The sequence below is a fragment of the Ranitomeya imitator genome, chromosome 8 (genome assembly GCF_032444005.1).
Source record: "Ranitomeya imitator isolate aRanImi1 chromosome 8, aRanImi1.pri, whole genome shotgun sequence".
In the NCBI taxonomy this organism is placed as follows: Eukaryota; Metazoa; Chordata; class Amphibia; order Anura; family Dendrobatidae; genus Ranitomeya; species Ranitomeya imitator.
Window position 1 is genome coordinate 125770468 of NC_091289.1, and position 13585 is coordinate 125784052.

Sequence of the window (13585 nt, forward strand, 5' to 3'; positions counted from 1 at the left end):
TGAAATGGTGGGAAAAAAAGGCAAATATAGAAATCATTCCAAACATGGCAAGAAATATCTGCACCTCATGTTCTTAGAACCAATGTATCATTCCTCAAAACTTGGAAAACTGTATGAACCTTTGACTTACATCCTATTAAACCATAAAGATTACAGCAATAAAGAGACATTACCCAATTCAAACATATGGATCAATGTCCGCTGAGTAGCATACGCCCTCCACCAGATTAATCAGGAATCCAGGGGATGTCCCACCATTTGATATGATATGGACGATCTATTGTCCGACACCTGGCAACACCCACCGATCACGTTTTCAGCTCTGTTGGGCGCTTCAAAGCAGTGGGGACGCTGAGGTGGCCTACATAGAGTAGAAACCATTCTTCTGTTCTCAACAGCGATCAATATACAATGACCAGAGCTGTGCTATTCACCTCCATTTAAGGTTTCCATCTGGCCACCCCCAAATAACCCAATTAAAACATGTCTCAAAGTCAGGATCTCTTTATATGAACGAATAATGAATGTGGACCCTGTGGGAAGGGGGCAACCTGTTCTGCTAAGGCCTCTTTCACACTTCCGTATTTCATTTTCCGTCATAATGCTTCGTTTTGTGAAAAAAATGGATCCTGCGAATTTGCCTGCAGGATGCGCTTTTTTCTCATAGACTTGTATTAGCGACAGATCGTGACGCATGGCCACACATTTCGTCAGTCGTGCACTGGATCCGTCAGAATTTGTTGACACGTCGTCTGGAAAAAATGTACAAAGAAACGTTTTTGTCTGCATCAGAAAACGTGCCACGACAGATCCTGTGGCATACGTTGTTGGCTAGAATGGCCTATGGACGCAGGATCCGTCGTGGTACGTCACATGACGAAATCCATCGCTGGATTCCGTTTTTTTTGTTTTACACTGAGCATGCTCCAAATCAGTATTTAGTAGCCAATTGGCCAGACAGCCCCAAATCTATATAAACCTGCCATGTGGCTTCATTCCTCAATGTACCAGCAAAAAGCGTGCCAGCAGCCTGCCTCATGGATAGATGCATAGATGGTCACAATATTTGCTAGAACTCCTTCCATTTCTGCCACTTGCTCTAAACCATCTCAAAGATGGGGTGTTAAACCACTCAATATATAGGTTTCCATTATTTTCCAGTAGCCATTCACATTTGGAAGCCTCCCATTTGGAGGTATGGAAAACGGATAAGTCAAAAAAACGGATGGAAAAGACAGATAAGACGGATGTAATGTATCCAGTTTTTCGACGGAACCGTCTAGCGGATCTGTCGAAAAACTGGATCCGTTGCATCAGTTTTACACTATTTTTGACGCATCTGTTGATACGTCGCGCCGACAGATTGTGACGGACGCCAGATGACGGAAGTGTGAAAGAAGCCTAAGCTGCATTTACACTGCAAGATAATCGTGAATGAGAATTATTAGAAAAATGCTTGTTTCACAATTATCTTGCCATGTAAACAGGCTGAACACCTGATGGACAAGCAGAACGCTCGATCCTCAGGTGAAATCATTTTTTTTGCGCTGCAAAAAAGATCATCATTCTCTGTGGTGCATCCTCCTGTGTAACCAGGACTCCTGCCTACGCATTCTGTGCAATCTATCACAGATCACTCAATGCGCATCGTTTACATTGGTCTGTTTATGTAAACAGGCATGCAAATGACATTCGATTGGACCGGACACTTGAACGCGAACCCGTTTACGCACAGCATCCATGTAATATTGCATTCCCCATGCAAATAATTGGCTTATTGCATCAATCCTGAGCACAGTCTATGGATTCCTTGTTGTCCCATGAGCTGGATTCAGGAGATCAGCTGAGTGCCACCCAACAAATCTGATTTTCAAAGTGTTTGTCTGTATTTTAAGGCCATGACCCTTTTACATCATACAGATGCTATTTCCGACAAGGTTACACAGAGTGGACCACAGTTGCAGTATGCTGATAACAAAGAAGTAGATTGTCTGAAGGATTGTAGGAGACAGAATGTGACAAACGTCCACAGGAATTAATAGCTTAAAAACTAAAAATCACAGCTGATTTAACATTCAAACTACTCCATGGTTTATATAATTGTGGGCACATTACTAGGACACCCCAATATTTGTTTGGGTATGATGATTTGTTCTATAACCTTGTGTGTCCTCGAAACACTTGTGTACCTCTAGTGGCACAACGCGCAGGATTAGTAAATCTTCATGTGCAATCAACCGACATATGTAGAAAGTGAAAAAAAATGATTAGACAAAACATAGCTCTTTCTCAGACTTTGAGACCGCTTTCCAAGTTGACAAAGATTAGCGTGAGTCTCTAAGACACAGTGACAGCCGCATGCTGAGTCCAAAGTCTGGCTAATGTGTTTTGGCATGCGAGTTTGTAATCACACATTTACATATGCAATGACCTATATTTGCATGTCAGATCACACACTGTCTGGCTTGGTTAGGGCCAGGCGCCTCCCTGAGAGAGGAGACCAGAGTGGCTGTCCAGGGCCAGAGGGCCACGGGTTTGCTCTGTGAGACGGGGCGAAGCTGCCTCCACTGATTAGGCTGACGAGCCCTGAGCATTAGACACTTCATTAGAGGTAATCTGTTTAACAGTGGGCAGTGTATGCAAACTTCACAGCCCAATTTTCATGCTCCCATCCAATGCCTCCCCCACAATTCTTCCTTACAAAGGGCAGCGGGGTCACTGAATTAACAGTCTGTCGCATCTGCACTGTCACAAGAGTTCTGGAGTTAAAGACTTCAACATGGATGAAAGCCTCTTTTTTTTCCAGGGATTCTAACAATTTGCACAAAATTTAAGAATTAAGAGCAATGTTCCAGAAATATTATTGTATAGCGATACTGGTTGTGTACGGGGATGTTCATGGCATGAGATTTGCCACCAAAATTTATGTGATGTCAAAAGCTTCATTTAGACATCTACAAGTCACGTATGTATACGAGCAATGTTTTTTATGGATAGAACATATACCCATTATATAGTCTATCGGTCTGCAAAAAAAAAAAAAAACACTGACGAAAATGTGTTCTCAAACAGGGATGAGACATGCAAGTATGAGAAAAATCATGGATGTCTGAAGGAGGCTTTAGACATGTTGTTAATTGATAATATTATATTTGTAAAACTACACAAAAATAGAAAAATGGAACATTAGGCTAGCTCAGTAATTTTTTTTTTTCAATAGGGCCCAAATTAATATAAGGTGTTTTTGCCAGTTTTCTGGCATTAAACACCTTGAAATGTTGGACATTCTTTGCATAACATTTTGGGACATTTGACATTTTTTACACAATTCTCGGCCAGCTTGGACAGATGAGCTTAGGACCACAGGTGAAGCCCATGTGACAAATCCATCAAAATTTCTGATACTTTAGTGGCGTAAAGGACATCAGAAGTGTTTCTAGCTCCTGACTGGCAAAGGCACACGGCAGCTTTAAGATGTGCCCAATTCATTAAGACGCAAACATTGGTAAAGAATCAGGCTGCTTTCACACTGCGCGTGGTCCAACGTTTGTTGGTCCTGTCGGTGGTTATGTCAGAACCACCCTCCCAGCCCCCTAGAAAACGGGATTTAGGGTTACAAGCCGACAAGGACATTGACCATACCGGTGCTGACAGTCAAGGCGCGCTATGTTGTGCGTCGTTTTTGGGTGTACACGCAGTCTACTACGTCCGATTGTCCACCTCCAATAGGCGTATACGCCCAAAAATGAAGCACCACAGAGCAAACATTGACTGTCAGTACCATTGTAGTCGATGTCCTCTGATGTAAGCCCTGGCGGGACCAACAAACGTGGCACAAAGCAGTGTGACAGCGTTCATAGGCACACCTTACTCTATCACTGCCATTATTATCCCTAGTGTGCAGTACGCCAGTCTTAAAGGGGTTTCCTGGCCTTAGGCTACAAGTCTGCAGTCACTATGTGACAGTAGGCGTGTGAATCATCGCATCGCTCAGCACGCTGTGAGAACTCTCCTGTGTCGGAGCTAGGAGCGGCCGGTCAAGTAACCACAAGTTTACGATATGCATACTTCTGGCCACATTCCGACTAGACTGTCAGGCATTGCTCAATACACTTGCACTGAGCAAGAACATGCTCATCTAGTTGGCACATGAATGCCTGCCTGCAAATCACATACTTGTGGTCATGGCCCGCTGCTTCCAGCACGGGAGAATCCACAAAGAGAGTACAATGTGCGGATTCACAAGTCTGCAGTGAATGCGCACATAGACATAAGCTACAAGTCTGCAGTCACTCTAATGCCGAACAACCCCTAATGAACCTAGTACAGAGTGTGTAAGGAATACCTGTGTATACCAAAAGACTGATGGTCACGTCCAAACTGAATGACAAATGTGAACAAGTGCAAGCTAAGAGAACCACTCTATATGTAACTACCAAATGATGCAGTTCCGATTTCATATTTTCCATGTTTACATACTATAGCGTTTCTGAGTGCAGCTTTAATTTAGTAGTTGCATATATAGTTCTCTTAGCTGGTACCTGTTCACATTTGTCTTTCAGTTTGGAAGGGACGGTCAGTCTTTTGATATTTGCAATAAATGTCTTCTATCAGTTTTAAATAGAGCTTGATCCTACTTGCCCATATAATTGTAGGCTTTTAGCCTGGGAGAGGTATCATGTTAGGTTAGGGTCCCAACAGAGGAGTACGCCTTGTCGCTGGCTGTTGGGCACACATGAATTGGCCAGCTTATGAACAAAGAACCTTCTACAGCAGTAATGCAACCCCAATTTCATATAGTCAATCTTTACATACGATAAAGCTACACTCTGAAACTCTAATTTGCCATTTAAAAAGATTTATTCAGGTGTATAATGTAACATAGAAGGGACAGCTACTTTCCATGGAAGAAAGTTGTACATCAGCAATTTTGTGAATGGATTGTCAGACTAAGCAGTCAATCCCATGCAGCACTCAGTGGTTCCCACCGCTCTTTGTTTGCTTCTCAGCAGTGATGAATGAACTTTGCAGACTATAACTGGCCTCAGCAGAGATGCTATGAATGACAGGAGACAGGAGGCCAATGATTTATTGTGGTCATCACACAGATGTATGGCATATCAGCATTGTGGCAATGTAGACAAGAACCGGTGGGAACAGTCAGAGGGTCGGGGATTGAGCTGTGGGGGATTGAACAGAACCACATTTTTAAGTTTACCAAATTTGCTGAAATTAGTCAAGTTTATTTATTTTTTTAAAACCCCTGTGAATACAACAATGTCCCAGTCTGAAGCACTTGCTGCTCGATTGCATGCGATTTTAATGCTGGATTTCTTAGAAACAAAAGAACAGATATCGATAATTAAGGTGTGGATTTAATCAGCATGAAGATGCTTGTAGATTAATTTGAGGTGTAAAATCCTTGTGACCGGTTCCCTTTAATAGCCGTTTCATATATGGCGATATAGTGGCATGCATAGAAATAAACGGCTGAATTCTTAAACAATTCATACCTGTGGCTGAAACGGAGGGACAGGTGGTCCCTGCATGGCCGGACACTGCTCCTCCATTCTGCTCACACGGCCACCTCACAGCTCTGTAAGGACATAATAGTTAGTATGGAATAACAGCAGTCTACACAGATATCAATATGGACGTTGCATTCACCAGCCAGCCAACATTTGGTGCATTTTGGACTGTTCTAAAGTGAGAAAATTAAATCTACACTTTGCATAATCAGGTGTAGGTTCGTGCCAATTTCTGATTTTTGGCTTACAGGGACTTTCACAAGTTGTACATGTATGGCATATCTATAGGCAATGCTATAAAATTTCAGATGCTGGTCTCACCGCTCAGGATCAGCATCTGGACTACATGGTCTCACAGCACACCTCTGGTAACGGAGAAGTGGATGCACATGCAGGGCTTTATTCAGGTTACCTGGGTGTTCTGAAAACTGCAAAACAAGTGTGCACCGTGTGGATATGCTACAAATGTACGAGATGGGACAACTTTTCAACTTTTTTGAGCATTTTGCAATTTCGAAGGCTTAGTTTATGTGTGAAGAAGCCCTATGGCTTTTTCAGAGACGAGAATTTGCTATAATTGTACTCAAAATAGGTACCGTAGTTAAGATAAGCCTACGTGACAATCTATGGATAGTGAAAAGAAGCTTCATTGCAGGACTAATATCACAGCATACCTCAACATTTCTGAACTACATTACATTAAAATATTACAAAACATAAAAAAAAAAAAAAAAAAAAGAGTAAAACATTTTGCAAAATATTAAAACCATATCACATTGCAACAACATTTTTTGTTGCAGAATATAAATGTTATATTCCTCTCAGAGCAAATAATCTTGCAAAGAACAAAAGGGATCGGCAGTCCAAAATTGGTTATGCTCATTTGGTTAACTGGTGAGGGGCGAGCCCAAACGGTAAAGTTCGGGGTCCGTATAAGGAACCCAAACACTGACTTATCCCGGAAGTCCGAGTTGCTGTTCAGGTTTGGCAGCCCAAACAAAGCTTGATGAAAGGCTGAAACAGCAGTCAATCAACAAGCTTTTCACATGTGCGCACTTCCAGACCCATCACAGCTATGTCAAGTATTGGCAAGGGCATGAATGGCCGGCACGCTGTGTAAAAAAAAAAAAAAATTTTTGATAACAAGTGCAGGTAAAGCAGACAGCTGCAGCTTGCGGCCCTCAGCTGTCAGCTTTATCTTGGCTGGTTATTGGTGATAAGTGAACGTGGTCTGATAACGTGTTTTCCAAGCATCTTGGGCGTGCCCAGATAATATGTTTGAGTACCTGCGGGTGCATGTTTTGATTCTGTTTGTTAGGCAATCCCCACATGTGCTAAGACTAATTGACACCCGCAAGACATGCAGCTGCCGGGACTCGAATATACTATCTGAACATGCCCAAGAAGCGCGGATAACACGTTATCCGCGCATGTTCTATCATCACTACTGGTTATCAAAAATAGAGGGGTCCCAACGCCGTTTTTCTAAATTATTTAAATAAATAATTAAAAAAACAGTGTGGGGTCCCCCCCCCATTTTGAGACCCAGCCAAGCTAAAGCAGACAGCTGAAGGTTGGTATTCTCAGGCTGGGAGGCCCCATGGATATTTGGACCTCTTCAGCCTAAAAATGGCAGCCCATAACCACCCCAGAAAAGGCACATCCATTAAATGTGCCAATTCTGGCGCATTGCCCGACTCTACCTACCTGCCCAGGTGAGTTGGCAAGTGGATATTTTAGGGTTGATGTCAGCTTTGTAATGTCAGCTGACATCAATCTCAGGGATTAGTAATGAAGACATGACTATCAGACACCCCCATTACTAGCCCCATAGTGAAAATTAATAGACACACACAGACATTACTGATGTCACCCCTCAGCAATGCAACCAGATGTAGCAGAGTTGGTGCTTGTTATGGAACATCATCATTATGGATTAACGGTTGACAGGTGAGGATTTTTAGTTTGATGCGAAAAAAAGGGAATTTGTCAGGGAGCGTTTTTGTTTAATTAAAGGACTTTTTCCTGTGTCTTTTTTACTTTTAACTACAGGGTTAGTAATGGGGGTGTATCAGACTCCTCCTTTACTTACCCCCGGGCTTGTTGTCAGCAGACATAAAACAACTGACATCAACCCCGAAACCATTACCCCCCCCCCCCTACACTTCTCACTTGCCCTGGTGTATTGCAACAGCCGAGGCCAAATGCCAAAAATGGCACATCAAATGGATGCACCATTTCTGCACCGGCTGTCATTAGTCTAGGAGGGGGCCAATATCTATGGCCCCTTCTCAGCCTATGAATATCAGCCGCAGCTGTCAGTTTAGCCTTTGCTGGTTAATAAAAATAGGGTGGAACCCACATTTTTTGGGGGGTCCCTCTTTTTAATAAACAGTAAGGGTATGTGCACACGTCAGGATTGCATCAGGATTTTGTCAGGATTTTTCATCAGTATTTGTAGGCAAAACCAGGAGTGGGTGATAAATGCAGAAGTGGTGCATATGTTTCTATTATACTTTTCTTCTAATTGTTCCACTCCTGGTTTTGGCTACAAATACTGATGAAAAATCCTGACAAAATCCTGATGCAATCCGGACGTGTGCATATACCCTTAAAGCTATGCAGACAGCAGTGAGCTGATATTAATAGGTTGGGACTAGAGTTGAGCGACCTTGACCTTTTTAGAGTCGAGCCGGGTTTCGCGAAACCGGACTATCTCAAAAGTCGGGTCGAGTGAAATCGGCCGATTATGACGTAAAGTCGGGATCGACCGAAACACGAAACCCAATGCAAGTCAATGGGGCAGCATAGTCGGCAGCGAGTGGGGGCCAGGAAAACACCTAGAGTGCCCATTTTAATGTCAAAACCATCCATTCTTCTTAATGAAGCTTGTCAAGCGTAATTTACCTTATAATAATTGGAAGGCATTTGAAATTGGGGGTCATTTGGCTAAAGTTGTGGTGGGAAGGGCTGGTTCAAGTAATTAGTGGGCCCAGGAAATCTGGACCACGTCACGGCAGTGGAGCAGGGAGAGGTAAGTATTTGAACTTTGCAAGTGCTGTGAACCTGAGCAAGCAGGGGGGGCCCACTCGTTGGCATTGGCACTGGCACAGGGCCCCTCAAAGTACAGCGGTGTGTTTGCACGGCGGGGGCGCCTCCCACCGGCAGCAACACTTTTGCGTACTATGAGAGGCCCTGTGCCAGTGACGTCGCCAACTAGTATTCCTCCCCCCACCTGATGAAGGAACCTGCACTTTCATCTGCACCTTCCTCTTTGTCCCCGTGTAAGGTGGTATGGTATGCGGGAAGAGCAACCTGACTTTCAGCAGGGTCACAATGTTGTTGTGTAGCATGCACGGGGAATGTTGCGTTATGGGTCAATGTACCAGCAGACTCATCTATCACTGGCTGGGCAATGGGCAGGATGAGGAGGAAACACAGATATAGGCCCAAAGAATAAAGTGGGCTAAATGCAGTTCAAAATTGGTAACACAGGACTAATCAGGGGGCATTGCAGTGGAGGACAACTGGAATGAGAGGCTGACACAGAGAGTAGGCCCAAATCAGTAAGTAGTCGAAATGCAGTTCAAAATTGGCAACCGTAGTAAACAGGCGGCACAGCTTTGTTCAGTGGAGGAGAACAGCAAGGAGTGGCAGACACCGATAGTAGGCCCCAACCCAACTAGTAGGCCAAATGCAGTCTAACATTAACAACTACTTAACGAGCGCCTGAAAACGGAATTTCAGGACAGGAAACCAGGAGAACAGCAAGGAGCGGCAGACACCGATAGTAGGCCCCAAACCAACTAGTACGCCAAATGTTGTTCCGTTTAACCACAATTTAATGAGAGCCTGAAGATAGAAGTTCAGGAAAGGCAACCTGGAGAACACCTTGGAGTGGAACACACCATCTCTCTACACCCCATACCCAATTTGTAGGTCTAATGCAGCGTAGTTTCCAACAACTACTAAACGAGAGCATGATGATCGAAGCATTGGCGAGGAAACCTGGGGAACACCTTGGAGTGGAACACACCATCTCTCTACACCCCATACCCAATTTGTAGGCCTAATGCAGCGTAGTTTCCAACAACTACTAAACGAGAGCATGATGATCGAAGCATTGGCGAGGAAACCTGGGGAACACCTTGGAGTGGAACACACCATCTCTCTACACCCCATACCCAATTTGTAGGCCTAATGCAGCGTAATTTCCAACAACTACTAAACGAGAGCATGATGATCGAAGCATTGGCGAGGAAACCTGGGGAACACCTTGGAGTGGAACACACCATCTCTCTACAGTGGAACACACCATCTCTCTACACCCCATACCCAATTTGTAGGCCTAATGCAGCGTAGTTTCCAACAACTACTAAACGAGAGCCGGAAGATCGAAGCTCAGGAAAGACAACCTGGAGAACACCTTGGAGTGGAACACACCATCTCTCTACACCCCATACCCAATTTGTAGGCCCAATGCAGCGTAGTTTCCAACAACTACTAAACGAGAGCCGGAAGAACGAAGCAATGGAGAGGAAACCTGGGGAACACCTTGGAGTGTAACACACCATCTCTCTACACCCCATACCCAATTTGTAGGCCTAATGCAGCGTAGTTTCCAACAACTACTAAACGAGAGCCGGAAGATCGAAGCAACAACTACTAAACGAGAGCCGGAAGATCGAAGCAATGGAGAGGAAACCTGGGGAACACCTTGGAGTGTAACACACCATCTCTCTACACCCCATACCCAATTTGTAGGCCTAATGCAGCGTAGTTTCCAACAACTACTAAACGAGAGCCGGAAGATCGAAGCAATGGAGAGGAAACCTGGGGAACACCTTGGAGTGTAACACACCATCTCTCTACACCCCATACCCAATTTGTAGGCCTAATGCAGCGTAGTTTCCAACAACTACTAAACGAGAGCATGAAGATCGAAGCAATGGAGAGGAAACCTGGGGAACACCTTGGAGTGGAACACACCATCTCTCTACACCCCATTCCCAATTTGTAGGCCTAATGCAGCGTAGTTTCCAACAACTACTAAACGAGAGCATGATGATCGAAGCATTGGCGAGGAAACCTGGGGAACACCTTGGAGTGGAACACACCATCTCTCTACACCCCATACCCAATTTGTAGGCCTAATGCAGCGTAGTTTCCAACAACTACTAAACGAGAGCCGGAAGATCGAAGCTCAGGAAAGGCAACCTGGGGAACACCTTGGAGTGGAACACACCATCTCTCTACACCCCATACCCAATTTGTAGGCCCAATGCAGCGTAGTTTCCAACAACTACTAAACGAGAGCCGGAAGATCGAAGCTCAGGAAAGGCAACCTGGGAAACACCTTGGAGTGTAACAAACCCTCTCTCTACACCACGGAAGGGCTGATTCTTAGGAAGGAAGGCTGTCGGAAAGAAGCAGGGCGCGTCCGAGGGTGATTATATTCTTATTAGGTATATACTCACCCTCGGACGGGGCCAGCTTCTTTATTTGTAATGAATGTTTATTTGCAATGTGGTTTTGACTTACTCTATTTTTTTGGTAAATAATGATTTTATTATTTTCATTGTTTTGCATCTTCTTGGCAATAATATAAAGAAGACGCGACAGGACAACACTCTGTGGATGCCATATCTGTATTTAAAATTGAAAAAACCTTTCAGTTAACTACTTGCAGGAGAAAGTTATTGTAGCTGGTGGCCATTTTTAGTACTGTACCAGATTTTTGTTGTATGTGTTTGTTTTTAATGTTAAAATGTCTGCATTTGATATCTCTCCAGTATTTTCTTTTTTATAAGCAAAATACTTATTTTTATATTTTCTGATGTTGGTTCCAGGGGTACACGGGCAGCAGTGGTGTGGTCAGTGGAGGCCTAGTGGAAGGAGTGACCGCAGACAGGCATCGAAGGCCTAAAATAATAACACATGGCTGTAGGCAATTTTAAATTGGTTCCAGGGGTACACGGGCAGCAGTGGTGTGGTCAGTGGAGGCCTAGTGGAAGGAGTGACCGCAGACAGGCATCGAAGGCCTAAAATAATAACACATGGCTGTAAGCAATTTTAAATTGGTTCCAGGGGTACACGGGCAGCAGTGGTGTGGTCAGTGGAGGCCTAGTGGAAGGAGTGACCGCAGACAGGCATCGAAGGCCTAAAATAATAACACATGGCTGTAGGCAATTTTAAATTGGTTCCAGGGGTACACGGGCAGCAGTGGCGTGGTCAGTGGAGGCCTAGTGGAAGGAGTGACCGCAGACAGGCATCGAAGGCCTAAAATAATAACACATGGCTGTAGGCAATTTTAAATTGGTTCCAGGGGTACACGGGCAGCAGTGGCCTGGTCAGTGTAGTAGTAGTAGAAAGAACGGACCGCAGACAGGCATCGAAGGCCTAAAATAAAAAAATTGGGCAGGCTGTAGGCAATTTTAAATTGGTTCCAGGGGTACACGGGCAGCAGTGGTGTGGTCAGTGGAGGCCCACTGGAAGGAGTCACCGCAGACAGGCATCGAAGGCCTAAATTAATAACACATGGCTGTAGGCAATTTTAAATTGGTTCCAGGGGTACACGGGCAGCAGTGGTGTGGTCAGTGGAGGCCTAGTGGAAGGAGTGACCGCAGACAGGCATCGAAGGTCTAAAATAATAACACATGGCTGTAGGCAATTTTAAATTGGTTACAGGGGTACACGGGCAGCAGTGGTGTGGTCAGTGGAGGCCTAGTGGAAGGAGTCACCGCAGACAGGCATCGAAGGCCTAAAATAATAACACATGGCTGTAGGCAATTTTAAATTGGTTCCAGGGGTACACGGGCAGCAGTGGTGTGGTCAGTGGAGGCCTAGTGGAAGGAGTGACCGCAGACAGATATCGAAGGCCTAAAATAATAACACATGGCTGTAGGCAATTTTAAATTGGTTCCAGGGGTACACGGGCAGCAGTGGTGTGGTCAGTGGAGGCCTAGTGGAAGGAGTCACCGCAGACAGGCATCGAAGGCCTAAAATAATAACACATGGCTGTAGGCAATTTTAAATTGGTTACAGGGGTACACGGGCAGCAGTGGTGTGGTCAGTGGAGGCCTAGTGGAAGGAGTGACCACAGACAGGCATCGAAGGCCTAACATAACAAAAATGTCAATACAATGGTATTGTCAGTGGCAGGCATTGAAGGATGTCAGCGCATAGACTAAACATTGGTGGAGCTGTGAGATAATTTTGCAAGTGGTAGAGCACTGTTTGAGCTGGGGTGGGGGGAAACTGTCTTGTGGCCGGCGGTACAGGCCCAGGGCCCCTCATATTACAACGGTGTGTCTGACGTTGGGTGCGCACCACCACCGCCAGAGACACTTTATTGTACTAGGAGGGACCCAGTGACAGTGCCATCGACCAAAAGCGGGCTCACCCACCTCTTCAGACAAACTGCACTCTCACGGGTGCTGTCGCCAAGTGTCGATACCACGGCCCCGTGTGGGGAGTTTGGCCATTTAGTGAGGTGTAAACATGTCGTATGCTGGACAATCAGGTGCAGAAAATTACGAGATTGGAAAAGGCATTCAGAATAGTCCACAGGCAAGACCTTTTCATAGGAAAGCTAGGTGTCAGCCGGGCAAGGTGGGGCAAAAGATTTCGAAATGCAGTTGTGGTTCATTTTAATGAAGGTTAGATCATCTACATTTTGGGTAGCCAGACGAGTCCTTTTTTCTGTTAGTATTGAACCTGCAGCACTGAATACTCTTTCTGATAGGACACTAGCTGCCGGGCAAGCAAGCTCCTGCAATGCATATTCTGCCAATTCTGGCCAGGTGTCTAATTTTGATGCCCAGTAATCAAATGGGAATGACGGTTGAGGGAGAACATCGATAAGGGATGAAAAATAGTTTGTAACCATACTGGACAAATGTTGTCTCCTGTCACTTTGAATTGATGCTGCAGTACCTGTCCTGTCTGCGGTCATAGCAAAATCACTCCACAACCTGGTCAGAAAACCCCTCTGGCCAACGCCACTTCTGATTTCTGCCCCTCTAACACCTCTGGTCTGCTGGCCCCTGCAGCTCGTG

The 13585-nt window shown here is 44.9% G+C and overlaps 1 protein-coding gene across 3 annotated transcripts in view; it reads right to left on the minus strand.

Moving 5' to 3' along the window:
• NEK7 (NIMA related kinase 7) overlaps positions 1–13585 on the minus strand; it is a 174431-nt gene that overhangs the window by 81113 nt on the left and 79733 nt on the right. For all 3 annotated transcript variants that reach the window (XM_069737336.1, XM_069737337.1, XM_069737338.1), the window contains one exon: positions 5514–5596. In XM_069737336.1, coding sequence (XP_069593437.1) covers positions 5514–5570 — 57 coding nt within the window. In that variant the 5' untranslated portion in view covers positions 5571–5596. The remainder of the gene's footprint in view (positions 1–5513; positions 5597–13585) is intronic.